Source organism: Perkinsus marinus (assembly GCF_000006405.1).
Source record: "Perkinsus marinus ATCC 50983 genomic scaffold scf_1104296939894, whole genome shotgun sequence".
NCBI classification, from domain to species: domain Eukaryota; phylum Perkinsozoa; order Perkinsida; family Perkinsidae; genus Perkinsus; species Perkinsus marinus.
Window position 1 is genome coordinate 125,546 of NW_003213014.1, and position 12,498 is coordinate 138,043.

Here is a 12,498-nt window from a genome sequence, read left to right on the forward strand (position 1 = left end):
CAATCAGTCTGACCATACCAGCATATGTAGGAAGACGTACTACTGTGGTACTACTGTTAGGGCTACGCTCTTATGAGGCACTGGGTTGTTGTTGTTGGCGTCAGGCGCCGATGAGAGCGGAGTTTGGTCGGTCATAATGTGATGATGTACTTGAGCAAGATATACTCCTTAACAAGTATCGACGAGAGACTGCCAATTTGAATCGGTCAGACTTGGCTACAGTTTGAATGATTCAACAAAACAGTTGTGCAAATATATCACTACTACTACCACTTAGGTGATAAATAACATCCGATCAAGGTGATACGTAGGGAGCAACCAACTCAACGATCAGGGAATTCAAATGGACAGTTTAAGACCGGGTGTTATACAATTTCCATACTGGCAGTATGATACTCCTCGTAGGCCACAGGAAGCGTTGAGGAAATGCAAGATTGCAAGATGTCAAATCATTTGTACTTCAAAAAATTGGAGTTTTTTTCTGTCAAATGGCAACAGTCTACGGCAGTGCTACCCTCACATTGTTGCTCCTTCTTCCTTTTTCTGTTAAGGCCAGCTACAGTTGATAAACGTCGTTCCACCCATGGCTCGTATGATCTACGATGGCAAACTTGTATACACTGCTGTTAAAAAATATATTCGCTTCCCTCACTGCTGCTGGGCTCAAGACACCATCCTCACTAGTTATAGGAGTCTATATATACGAATTGGGAGAGTATACTAGAAGTGTATAGAAACTAAAAAACTTTTCCGAAATTTCCACAGAGTTTTCATATTGTCACCAACACATGAGGTTGGCCATGTTCAAATTTTACCACACTTCGTGTAAAATATAATTTCCACTCGAAAAAGCTTCGAAATTGCGGAGATAGCTCAGCGGGGAAAGGGGCTGATCTTCACTCGATAAGTAACCTTTTGGCATGACAATGGATTCACCAACTCGAGGGGGACCAGCAATAGGGATCCCACCTGCGACGTTACAAGCTGACAGAGTAATGTTAACCTCATGGATGTGATGATAGTGTCGATGCATTTCAGGCCAACGCTGTGGCTGCGGCGGCGACTCAGGCTGAAAAACAGAAGATCCATTTGCTTGGTATTAGCCGGTTGGTTGAAGCCACTTCGGGGAGTAGCTCATCGTGTTAGTGTTGGATTTGACCATTCCGGAGAAGCGGGAACAAGCCTTACTTGAGTTGTCCAAGAGGAGGGAATCCTTCCCTGACCTAGCCCCTATACTTTGGTATTCCTTTGGCACTGTGGCCGCACTATTACAGGTCCTATCATCAGCTCAATGGTTGTAATTAGTATCACTTCAGGAGCTGTTAGCGGTCTACCCTTGTTTGAGCCCACCCAATCTGTCGGCGGCAGTCTCGAACAGAGCATGCAACGCCCTAGCACTGCTGCAATGCTTGGCTAGTCATCCTGAGACTAGGAAGCCCTTCCTACAGGCCCACATTCCACTGTTCTTGTGATAATGGATGGTGTTCAAGTCGGTGTGGTATGGATTAACAGATACCCCTTCCTGAATACCGTATCCAAAGTTCGCCCATTCGAGTATCTCCGCTTGACGAGTTTGGGAGTCATCGGTGCTTTAGTTAAGGTGGATGATGAGCAGGTGGTGTAGCGAAAGGTCGTGGGTTCTATCCGAGGCTGCATCATTTTAGGTCGTACAATTCCTACTTCAAACCGAAATCATCCCCCTGTGCCTTCGTATAATGGAGACTGGATCAGAACTGTCCAGGGTAGTAGGGGAGGGTCGGTGCTCATGGCCCCGATTTGCAATTTCCAAATTACATCGCGATGAGCCTCAGACTGTGGCCACGTTCATCATACAGAAGATATTACTCGATGACAACGGACTGCAGTACATCTGCGCTACTGCCGAACGCTTCTACGCTGTTAGCACGGTCCTTGGCAACATGGTAGAGCATCAGTTGGCAAAGCAGCCGACACTGTGTCGTTAAACATCGAAGCACCCAGGTTCAATCCCTAGCGGAGGCACCGTCATCTCGTCTCCTTAAACACATTATACGTTGCTATCAACGACTCTCCGAAAACGATCGTGCGAGGGAGGCCTTGAGGTAATACCCGTTGTTGGTGAGTATCAACCGGAGTATGTCTTCCCATCGTTGCCTATTGAGCCCTTAGCGACTGATCAGTTTTAACTCAGACAATGTTTGCCCACCGAGTTGAAACTAGATAGAACTGCTAATAGCACTACGATCGCTAATTGTCTCAAGGAGGATGCTATGGCACGGAAGTGGCAGGTAGCAGTGATCCAAACTCCAATATTGTATTATTGGTCTTTCACCACAGGTTGGTTTGCTGGTCAACTTAGGAATGCTCCCGGCTAATTCACTTCAGGACCTCGTCAATGGGGGTAGCCAAGTGTAGTTGCTTTCTCATTCATCTTGTGTTAAGGCTCAGGTATTTGTCAATAGGCGGTAATTTTGGCACCGATATGTCATTTTGGATCACATAATATTGGTAGTAGTATACCGCACCGCCGTTGAGTCGTTATGACACGGCAGCGGCAGATGATCGATTTACAATCATTTACCTGTACAGAGAAGTTAGAATAGGAGATATACAACTCATCGTACATATAAACTTAGTCTCTGTACTCGGGGATATTTCTGCAGTTTAAGATGAGTTGTGTTGTGGTGAGATGTAACGAAATTCCAACATGTTGACAGAAACTTGTCGCTTCGAAAATTGAGCAGCGAAACGCGTTTGGCATGCTTCGTTGAGATTATGCGTATGTGACGGTAGCTTCCGGGTGGTTTCTCGCAGCGGTGACCTCAACTTTGAGAAACTACCCTCGATATTCCTCCTCGACCTTGTGACTACTCTTGCCTTTACTCATACGATTAATTGAATGGGGTTGATATCGCAGGATCTGGAAAAACGATTTGCTCGAAATGTGGTCATGGTAGACCACACATGTTCCAAATTAAGGCAATATTCTGCTGTAACCATCGGATCATGGCACATGATTCATGTGATATCGGGTGGCACAGATATTATCCGAAGTACAATGCTATCCTGAACTTTCAATTCATGATCGACGGTAGGAGGAGCCGAACCAACTAAGAGCGATCGAACGATGTGCTAGTAAGTACGAAAGCGATACATATCGCCCGATTAGTTCAGCTGGATAGAATGTCTGCCTACGGAGCAGATGGTCGTAGGTTCGAATCCTGCATCGGGTACTCTTTACGAGGCTTTGTAAGAACTCAGGCGAAAGTCTCTAATGTCTCACCAGTCTGCTGCTACACCTTGTAAGACGAATCCTTGCTGAACCAGCAGAGAATGTATGTGCGAACAAGTTGCTCGACTTGCATCTTTCTCAGAAATAGAAAATCGAATATGCTCACCTGTTTTAATGTGTGGGTTCCGTGTTAAACATCCACACTCGATGGCACGTGGGTCTGGAAACAAGCTGGGGTTTAAGACTTCAGCCTTGAACCCGGCTTGTCATGAAGAACTATGCTTTCTGAACTGTGACTAGCATTTGCAGACTTACAGGGGCTTTCGCTTGAAAGTTCCATTTCAGTTGCAGTGCAAAAAGTGTTAGTTCCTGTGCCGGGTGTGGTGGGATGGGTTGAAGAAAAGCTGAACAATGCGGTCCGTGCCCAAGCACGTCACACCGCTTTCTGAGTAGTTATCTTTGAGGTGAGTAGTACAAACGCACGCACGCGCATTGTGTCGAACATGGCGGGTGAGGTAAAGACGGAGCGACGTGCCACTCGTTTCCGGACTTTAACCCGGGATAACGAGTTATCCTCTATTAACGAAGTTCACTTAACGTGAGTTGGCGAAGGAATGGTACTACCACTCCAAGCGGTCTTATGAATAACACAATACACAGAGTATCGACGAAAAAGACTGAAACAGGAGTGACCAGCAAAGATAAGTCCGACTTGTCAAGTGGTGGAAAACAATGCTACGGCCAAAAAGTACTACGATAGTGATGCATATCCCGGGTCCTCACCAAATACCAAGTCCACATATGAACCCATACAAAAGAGCACCACGATGATGACAACCGCAGCCGGTAACAGAATGAAATGCCAGGATGGTAGTCTCGTAGACCGATGACAATCAGATAAACATTGCATAGCACATAAGTAAGAGCTATGCCAACCAGATACTTTCAGGAAGCATCCTAGACGGGTTAGACCGGCGTGCTGCTGCTACTGCTTGCCACGACCCACGAGAGGAAGCAAACACTGGCCCAAGGGATACACGACAGAGAGGGCATTGATGACGGAATCTCCCATGATGGGGTAAATGCTTAGTGTAACAGAGGTCAAAACATGCAAGGTGCATCATATGACCACAAGGTAGTTGCCTTACCTCCTCTTCCTTCTGCATCTCATCAATACATATGGGACACAGCGATTGTTCCTCTACTCCTCCTCCTGAATGCTGCCCATCAGAACTGAGACTTGAGACACGCCCCTTTTTGGTGTTATTCTCTGCCCATTTTGACCACTCTTTGACGAAGTTATGCTCGTCATCAGCATTACCAATGGTAGCCATTCTCGAGCTTCCATCACTCAATACACTATGAGCAGAAAAGGCTCGCCCTAAGCCGCGGGACTCAATGACGTAGGCATAAGCCAATATGATGATCGGCGGGGGTATAGCCAGGAAGGCTACGTAAATAATAATCTCGACTAAGTAATCCCGAGATGATGAAGTGTACAAAACGCCAAAGCCAAATGATGCCATACCGACGATCCAGAGTGCCCACAGCCACAGATAGGGCCGACTGAAGGCCCGTTGAAGAGTTCTTTGACGAACTTGATCTTCCATATAACCAACTCTGACAAATGGGATAATGACGATGACAACGAGGATAACACAACAGTATTTTCTAAGGGGCTCAGCGGTTGGGCCCAGCTCTACAAAAACAAAGGCTACAACATTTGAGTTTCAAATACCATAACGACTACGACAAAGACAAGGACGAGGACTTACCGAGACCATTCATAATAATCATCCCAGAATACTAATCAAATCACGTGACCATCAGCATCGCCTTAACATGCGACCATGAAGACAACGGAAGACTACCCCAGCCGAGCCTCTCTAACGTCTATAATTTATGAGAGGGCCTATCGGCTCACGACAAAGCGGACATTCATGTTGCCGTTTGGCACCTAGAGGGAAATGACCGTAGAAAAAGTGTTGGTAACATTCCTCATGCAATATGTGTCGACATGGCAACTCTCTGACAACATCATCGCTCTCGAACTCAGTCAGGCATATGCTACAACACTCGCCCTTCCCTGCTAGCTCGGGAGAAAGGGCTGATATTGCAACACGTCGAGTATATCGCGATGACCAAGTCTCCCATTGCTCAGAATATTGCCTTCTTGTTGAATCATCTAGATACGACCTTGTAGGGGAACTCATCGACATTCCGCTGTGCGGATCATATTCAGTCAAGTATGCATAAGAGATGATAAGCATTGGTGGCAATAACGCCATTGCACTCAAGTACATGGCGCTCTCCAGAGGACGACGATGAAGATGTGACGAAAGTGTGACTGCAATAAGAAGTGTCACGAAGCCTATGCCCCAGACACACCAGAGGTAACGATAGGGCCGGGAGGTCGATGCAGTTAGAGCTGTCTTCACATGGTTGATGAAGCTCATACTGATAACGAGAAGGCCAACTGCGAGAATTACGTCATGTCGCGCTATAAACACAAGTGGGGCGCTCACTGCTCTATAAACGCTCAAGTCCTTTATAAACGCTCAAGGCCTCTGTAAACGCTCAAGCCCTCTATAAACGCTCAAGGCCTCTATAAACGCTCAAGGCCTCTATAAACGCTGTGTTCTCCACTAAACGCCCAATACATCTATAAGACAATAAAGACCTCGTAAGCGTAGCCCACTAGAAACGCTCAAGGCCTCTAAAACGTTCAAGTACTCTATAAACGCTCAAGTCCTCTATAAACGCTCAAGTCCTCTATAAACGCTCAAGTCCTCTATAAACGCTCAAGGCCTCTATAAACGCTGTGTTCCCACTAAACCCAATACATCTATAGTAGACAATAAAAACCACTGGGCGTAGCCCACGAGACCGATACGGGTGAAAAGTGGAAGAAATACAAATATGTGAATGCTTCCTATAAGATGCGGAGAATTAACTACAACATGTGTTTCTTTTCCAACCTTCGGAATTTCGCATACACTCCGCTGCCCACCATAACAACAGCAGCCAAACATACGACAGCCAAGTAAACTGAACGAAAGAGACACTCAATACCTCCACCATCAACCACTTCATAATTTACACAATGTCGCGCCCTGACTTTCCAGTCGGTTTTTTATTTTCCCAGAAACCTCACTGAGAGATCCCTGAAATAGACATCAGTTCACCTACGAAGGAACTACAAAACTCACCAGCTTCCCCGCGTGTTCACTTAGTTCCTCCAGACTCCGTCTTCTCTCAAAATTAGATCTCATAGTCTGACAAAGCGAAACTACCTTCACCACGATAACGAGCTGACTACCTCTCTAGAAACTTTTATAAGTTCATCCCGCATAGATCGATAGTGTTCGGCCATGGTCCCGCCGTCAATCGACTCAACGGCCGTCTTCAGCTCATCCATCTCCTTCAGAAGATCTTCAATTCGAGTCTGCTCAAACGCGATACATAGGAATAAAGCTTTCAAAATGAAGTAAGGAAGAATCGAGCCGACGACCTTAGCCACTACAACATGCTATACCTCCCAACTTAACCGATAAACCATAGATAGTTCTCTCAGCTGTACTTCTCAATGGCTCCAACTCCATGATAACACGATAACTCGCCCTCACGACATTCTTAATCGCCTCTGCATGCCGACCATTGTCGTCACCTACATACAACATGGCACAACAAGTCGAAGCACGCTCAGGCCAAGTTAGTAGCCGCGTTATTGACTTCTGGCTTAGAACCCCGACAGAAACACACGATTCACGCCAAGTTGTCGAGGATCGAATCATAAGAACGAATTTGAACAACATTTCTCATCCGCAAAGATTGTATTCCATATCGGTTGTTAACTCAAACTGAAGAGAGCTACAGAGATCTAGTTCTGCCACTGTAACAAACCGTGTGAAGACAGACACACAAGGCACACCCTTGTGAGAATCCTTACCACGTTGGCCCTCAAAAAAATCATGTCGCTCTGACACCCTGTATGATTCGTAGTTGACCTTCTGTTCTTGCCCCCTAAACAAACAACAACAAGAAGAATGAGATATCATGCCAGCTCAGATCTCCCTCGCCCTACATCATCCTATCATCGTAATTCGTCACATGAAAATCGTATATGTTGATCAGATCTGAACGCTCCGAAGGTTGATTCGGCGTAGCGCCCACCATAGACGTCAACCCTATGTACCTGTTATCACCGACTCTGTCACATTTTGCTTGGCAATTTCTCACCCGCCAGGTCTCAGATGGTGTTTACTTTCACCGATCTTATATTCGATAAGCTTAACCCATCCTTGGTTCTGAACAACAACTGATCACCAATACAGCGTGGGAGTATATGCACATGGTCAACTACATGTGTTGGTAGAAATATGGGAACTGAGCGGAAACTTGGGGAAATAATATTGCCTTTTTGTGAACTTCTACCCAAAAGGCTGTGTGGATTTTCATAACGTAGTAAGGAAACTCTCGAGCTCAGTCGAGGAAATGAAATATGCATTCCCGCACTGCATCGGTAAGTTATGATTGCGACTGATAAAATAGCGTCACAGTCTGACACGTCATATGGATAACCACCCGGGTTCGAATCCCGGCGCGGGCTATTTACTTTACCAACGATCGCAGTTGCCTAAGAAATCTGCAGAATTCCGGGGCGCGAATTTCTCTAGTCTCTATAATTTTCGAAGATTTTTTTGAATGTGACCGTCTCACTCGAGTGTATGATACCTCATAACCATATTCAATCCTTAGTGAATTATCACACTGAAACACTCATGCGTTAGCGTGGAATTTAAAATTTACGAATTTGCCTAAGGAGAAAAAATACGTATACTCATTATTTCCCCGACAGCCGTGCAATGTAATCGTCTTACTTCCGCCTTAGCCTCCACTAACACATCATCAGACTTGAATCGAATCTTCACAGTTAACTTAGTATCTCGATAATTCCAATACGAGCCATGACCTATGCGACATACACTGTAGTAGTATCATAACAAACGACAGCACGCTCACCGGAAGGCAAATCTCTTCTCCTGTCGAACGTCTGAAAACCGTCGTTGATCAAGATTGACGCACTTGGCTTGAGTTCCATCTCTCCAGAGGAGGAGAATTTGTTATGGTAGAAAAACACACCAACTCCGTCAAAGTTGTTCTTATAGCCCATCATACCCATACCTGCCACGGTAAATTACTGCGCGGTAAAATGCCCGCGCCGGGATTCGAACCCGGGTGTCTACCCATATCATTCAACTTATCTGTTGTTCCGTCAGTGATATGAACTAAGTCACTGTACTTGGACGATGCATTCTCATAAACGTACCACACTGCGAACCCCTATAAAAAAAGTGAATCCTTGCAAAACCTCAGGCATCTCTCACCTGCTCATGCACGGGGTCACCTCCTATCGCTGGTGACTTCAATGCTAATGTAAACTCTATCTCAAAGTTGTTAGTGTGGAGGGGATACCTATAACACGATTGAAACGTGTCAAGCTTCGTATCCATCCGACTTATGCCACAGCGCGGCGTATCGATCGGAGGCTCTGGGCGAGAGCGCGATGTGGTTATGGAGTGGTATGCAAGTACCACTGGCATCCCATCTTGAAGTGAATTTATGGAAATCCATCTCCTGAAGTACGACAAATACTTCATAGAAATGCGAATATGATTCTCAACGAACTGAGCTCGAGCCAACAACGACGTCCCAGTAAATGAAAAATTCCACTAAAAACTTCTGGCCGCTACAACACGTTCACATTGGCACTAAACGATCAAGGAACCTATAATGTTTCCGGGGGTTACTCGTTTTAGACTTCCTACTTGGTTAGGAACACACTATAATCAGTTCCCGTGTAAATTCCACATTAGTAGCATTTCCCCCCGATTGTTATCAAACCCTGGGTAACGTAATTTCTCAAAACTGGATGGAGCTATGATGCATATACGTTTATGCGACATCTAGCATATGTTCCGGTTTGTATAGGTAAAACGGTGTGGGGGAATATGCATATGGTCAGCCACATATGTTGGTGAGAACATGGAAATTCTGAGAAAATTTCGGCATATTCTCATTGATTCCTATACATTTCTGCCCGAATCAGCATATAAACTCCTATAAACTCCTATAAACTCCTGAGAAAACTCTGCAAGGAGATTGGTAATAACTAAAGGCGACTCCCCTCAACGACCAACCCTATTCTGTCGAGGACTCAAATACAAACAATCCAATTCAAGTGCGACCGACCGTAAAAAGTCCCAACACGCAGAGAACAAACTTTTCACCATACGCCACAACACGAGTAATTAATACTTGCTAACCTTGAGGTCTAATCGTCTGGCACTCCGCTCACCTGTGTGAAGGAATGCAACTCCACCTTCCTCCCATCAGCAATAACGCTACCCAACAACGATCCGCAGAGCACAGCAATAGTCAGTGGCACTCCAGGGAAGAGCCTGTCGTGATGACGGTACATTGAACCCAAAAACTAATACTATACCGACAAAACCCATAAAGTGTTATGAGACTAACTCAAGATAGAGAGGACAACGATACTGTCATGATGATAAGGCATCTACTCTTGGTGACGTTGGGGCTCAACCGTAGGTCGTTATTATAGACAATCACTTACACTGTCGCATTGTAAGAGGTTACTCTCATTCCTCAGCTTATCGTTGTCGATCCAATAGGGCAAGAGTTGTATTCTCCCCCTTCCCAGCGGCTGAAAGGCAGCAGACACATAGCAGATTGTGCAAGCACGCACAAGCTCGTCAAGATACACTAACAAAGGTGGGAATTGATGCTTCCTCTACCCTGGACTGCCACTATGATCTCTGCCCCTTTATGTGAAGTCTCTGTTACCATCGCCTAACGAGATAAGAGGTAACCGTGAGTCTCGTTCCTCGTACCACTTCTAGCCGAGAAACTTGAGCATATCAGCCGACCGGCTGCCACGCCCTAGGGAATCCCAAGTATCCTGAGATGGGCATTGGAAACAACTCGTAGTGCCCCCTTTAGCGAAGGCATACTCTCTGGAGCCAGTCATTGCGCTATTGAGCCCTCCTCAGCCAATGTACACATCGAAGTGATTGAGCGAACACACTCACAAGGGGAACTCCAACCAAGTTGCGCTCGCGTACACGCAAGGCAACGAAAATGGCATAAAATGCACCGCTCCGCTCCGCTATACGATTGGGTTCAACTCACTTGGTGAAGTCAGCAGACTACAGCCTTTAGTGTACATCGATCGTTAACGCATTAGGCATATCGTGGCCTACCCAAATCTGAACCGATCCGATACACATAATCTTGGAATTAAACTCTCACTCTCCCATCACTAGATGATTGCTATTTCAACATATTAGGGGGGGATAGGAGATCTCGTTTCAGAGCCGAGCTCGAGTGTTGGTCACCGCTTCTTCACCCATCGTTCTCTACAGGGCAATGATCAGTTGAAAGCAGCTGAGTTGGGCTAACCTCGAGTTAGCTTGCGACACGAAACTAGACGCGATGGGCGTGGGCAGGTTGGATGTACATACAGGGAATTCATTTGGACTTCCGTGAAGTGTATCGTCTCACCTCGTACACATTAGCAGGTCATATCATTACGGCATATTTCAATTAGCCTCATAAATTCGCTCATGGTGAGGGGGAAACGGGTCGTTTATGGGGCTGAGGTATGTTGTAAGGCTCGGGACAGATATGAACCACCATCAGAATTTCTGATGCTCATATTAGCTAACACTAGTGAAGACGAACTCTTGATATACACTGATGAAAGACAGTAACTAGAAAAGGTGGTGACAATGCGGAGAACAGCGGCAAACTTATGAGCAGCCGCGCCGAGTGCTCTAGATTTACTATAGCACGCAAGTACAATGATCGCGCATGATGTCGCTACATGTAGCAAGCTGGTAAACGTTACTTGTGTGTAATGACAAATGATTGAACATTGCCGCTCATTTTATCTACCGCATAGTGTCAAATTGACCGTCACACGATCCTACGGTGTACTGAAGGAACTAGATACAGACTCGCAGATAAGCACGATCAGTGAGATGCGTGCGGCAAAAGCACACCCGCGTCACTGTGCATGCGTGCCGACTCGGCACTGCTGACTCAGCAGTGCTGAGCCGTCTCCTCAACTACATGCGAGAAGTGACCCGTGGCAGTAGTGTTACGTCAAACATTAAATGGATAGCGTCAAGAAGCTCTGGGAAGATGCTAAGGAGGTCTTCACTCCAAAGGAACCCACCGTTCAGGAGAAAGCCGCTGAAAAGGCCGATGAAGCCAATCAGGCCGCTAGAGGTATCTCCCAAATACAGGTGGTCAACGGGCACCCTTACTCTTGCTCAGATGCTGCAGAAACGATGAGAGAGAAGTCCAAGACAGCTGGCGATGCGATGAAGGATACTGTCACTGCAGGCGGCGAAACGCTGGGGCAAAAGGCCACGGCAGCTGGTCAAACGATGAAAGAGAAGGCTGCGGCAGGTGCCGACAAGATGGGTGGGATGGGCTTTTTCCCTCAGTATCAGACTCAAGGGTATCTCAGGTGGTGAAGGAACCGCTGATAAGATCTCTGATAAAGCTAATAAGGCGGCGGACAAGACTGTGGATGCTGTCAACACGGCTGCGGACAAGGTTGCGGATGCTGTCCACAGGGCCACCGAAGCTGTGACCAATCCGGACGACGAGAAAAAGCATCAGTCGGGATAATCTCATCCCAAGTTAGCAATTACGATTCGCAGTCAATTCCTGACAATATTTGCCACACATGTCGTTGTCAACAGTGAACCTATTTCATTCATTCGATGAATTTTCAATGAATGAAGATTCTTGTGTTAGTCACAGTTCGGAACTTAGACAAGATACGAATAGTGGCACCTGGTCAACACATTGATTGCATGCCGTGGTTCGTTCGAGCTGTATATCGCCTCCATTTATCACCCAAACTTCGGGGTAAGATGTATGCGTATCAGAATCTCTGAAAAATATGGGATGAGAATCACTAACTAAAGTCTCGATGAACTGAAATGTAACTATCGGTGTTGTATGCTGTAATCAGGCATTAGTTGAGCATTATGTCTCTGTAGCTGAGTAACTCTGTGTCCACCATTGCGATCTTTGCATTTCTACTCTTTTCTTTAGTGTAACTGAGAATGGTTACCCTTGCACTCTTGAAGTTATCTGTGCCCTTGAGCCATTAGCTATGCCCTTACACCGTTGCACGCATATACAAAGGCTTTTCTGCGCCTTGGATAAGCTTTAGTTGGGAGTCAACT

General features: G+C 46.0%; 6 protein-coding genes and 1 non-coding gene across 7 annotated transcripts in view; 4 read left to right on the plus strand and 3 right to left on the minus strand.

Moving 5' to 3' along the window:
• Pmar_PMAR020875 (cell division cycle protein 48, putative) overlaps positions 1–135 on the minus strand; it is a gene marked incomplete at its 5' end in the record, with an annotated part of 3,812 nt that extends 3,677 nt beyond the window's left edge. Inside the window, 2 exons of the mRNA XM_002782252.1 lie at positions 1–8; positions 55–135. Coding sequence (XP_002782298.1) covers positions 1–8; positions 55–135 — 89 coding nt within the window. The remainder of the gene's footprint in view (positions 9–54) is intronic.
• Positions 136–926: 791 nt separating this feature from the next.
• Positions 927–2,644, plus strand: Pmar_PMAR020876 (Cell differentiation protein rcd1, putative; the record flags this gene model as incomplete). The annotated part of the gene is made up of 11 exons (XM_002782253.1): positions 927–992; positions 1,039–1,096; positions 1,147–1,274; positions 1,317–1,468; positions 1,513–1,615; positions 1,665–1,742; positions 1,812–1,922; positions 1,981–2,081; positions 2,171–2,267; positions 2,317–2,380; positions 2,422–2,644. 11 exons carry the CDS (start codon positions 927–929, stop codon positions 2,439–2,441), a joined length of 978 nt encoding a protein of 325 aa, XP_002782299.1. The 3' UTR covers positions 2,442–2,644.
• Positions 2,645–2,752: 108 nt separating this feature from the next.
• On the minus strand, positions 2,753–4,545 carry Pmar_PMAR020878 (hypothetical protein; the record flags this gene model as incomplete). Its single annotated transcript, XM_002782254.1, has 3 exons — positions 2,753–2,805; positions 2,851–2,899; positions 4,360–4,545. The coding sequence occupies 3 exons, from the start codon at positions 4,543–4,545 to the stop codon at positions 2,753–2,755; spliced, it is 288 nt and encodes a 95-aa protein (XP_002782300.1).
• Positions 3,139–3,212, plus strand: Pmar_PMAR020877. The gene has a single exon. It is a non-coding gene; the product is annotated as a tRNA-Arg (tRNA).
• Positions 4,546–5,123: 578 nt separating the features above from the next.
• Pmar_PMAR020879 (lectin-domain protein, putative) lies at positions 5,124–9,692 on the minus strand (the record flags this gene model as incomplete). Its single annotated transcript, XM_002782255.1, has 13 exons — positions 5,124–5,168; positions 6,421–6,486; positions 6,531–6,656; positions 6,760–6,878; positions 7,161–7,234; positions 7,296–7,406; positions 7,451–7,518; positions 8,092–8,183; positions 8,234–8,395; positions 8,458–8,554; positions 8,599–8,686; positions 8,730–8,848; positions 9,570–9,692. The coding sequence occupies 13 exons, from the start codon at positions 9,690–9,692 to the stop codon at positions 5,124–5,126; spliced, it is 1,290 nt and encodes a 429-aa protein (XP_002782301.1).
• A 1,717-nt stretch (positions 9,693–11,409) lies between these two features.
• Pmar_PMAR020880 (Late embryogenesis abundant protein, putative) lies at positions 11,410–11,932 on the plus strand (the record flags this gene model as incomplete). Its single annotated transcript, XM_002782256.1, has 3 exons — positions 11,410–11,524; positions 11,573–11,722; positions 11,769–11,932. 3 exons carry the CDS (start codon positions 11,410–11,412, stop codon positions 11,930–11,932), a joined length of 429 nt encoding a protein of 142 aa, XP_002782302.1.
• A 110-nt stretch (positions 11,933–12,042) lies between these two features.
• Positions 12,043–12,498, plus strand: part of Pmar_PMAR020881 (hypothetical protein) — a gene marked incomplete at both ends in the record, with an annotated part of 1,005 nt that continues 549 nt past the window's right edge. The window contains one exon of the mRNA XM_002782257.1: positions 12,043–12,175. Coding sequence (XP_002782303.1) covers positions 12,043–12,175 — 133 coding nt within the window. The remainder of the gene's footprint in view (positions 12,176–12,498) is intronic.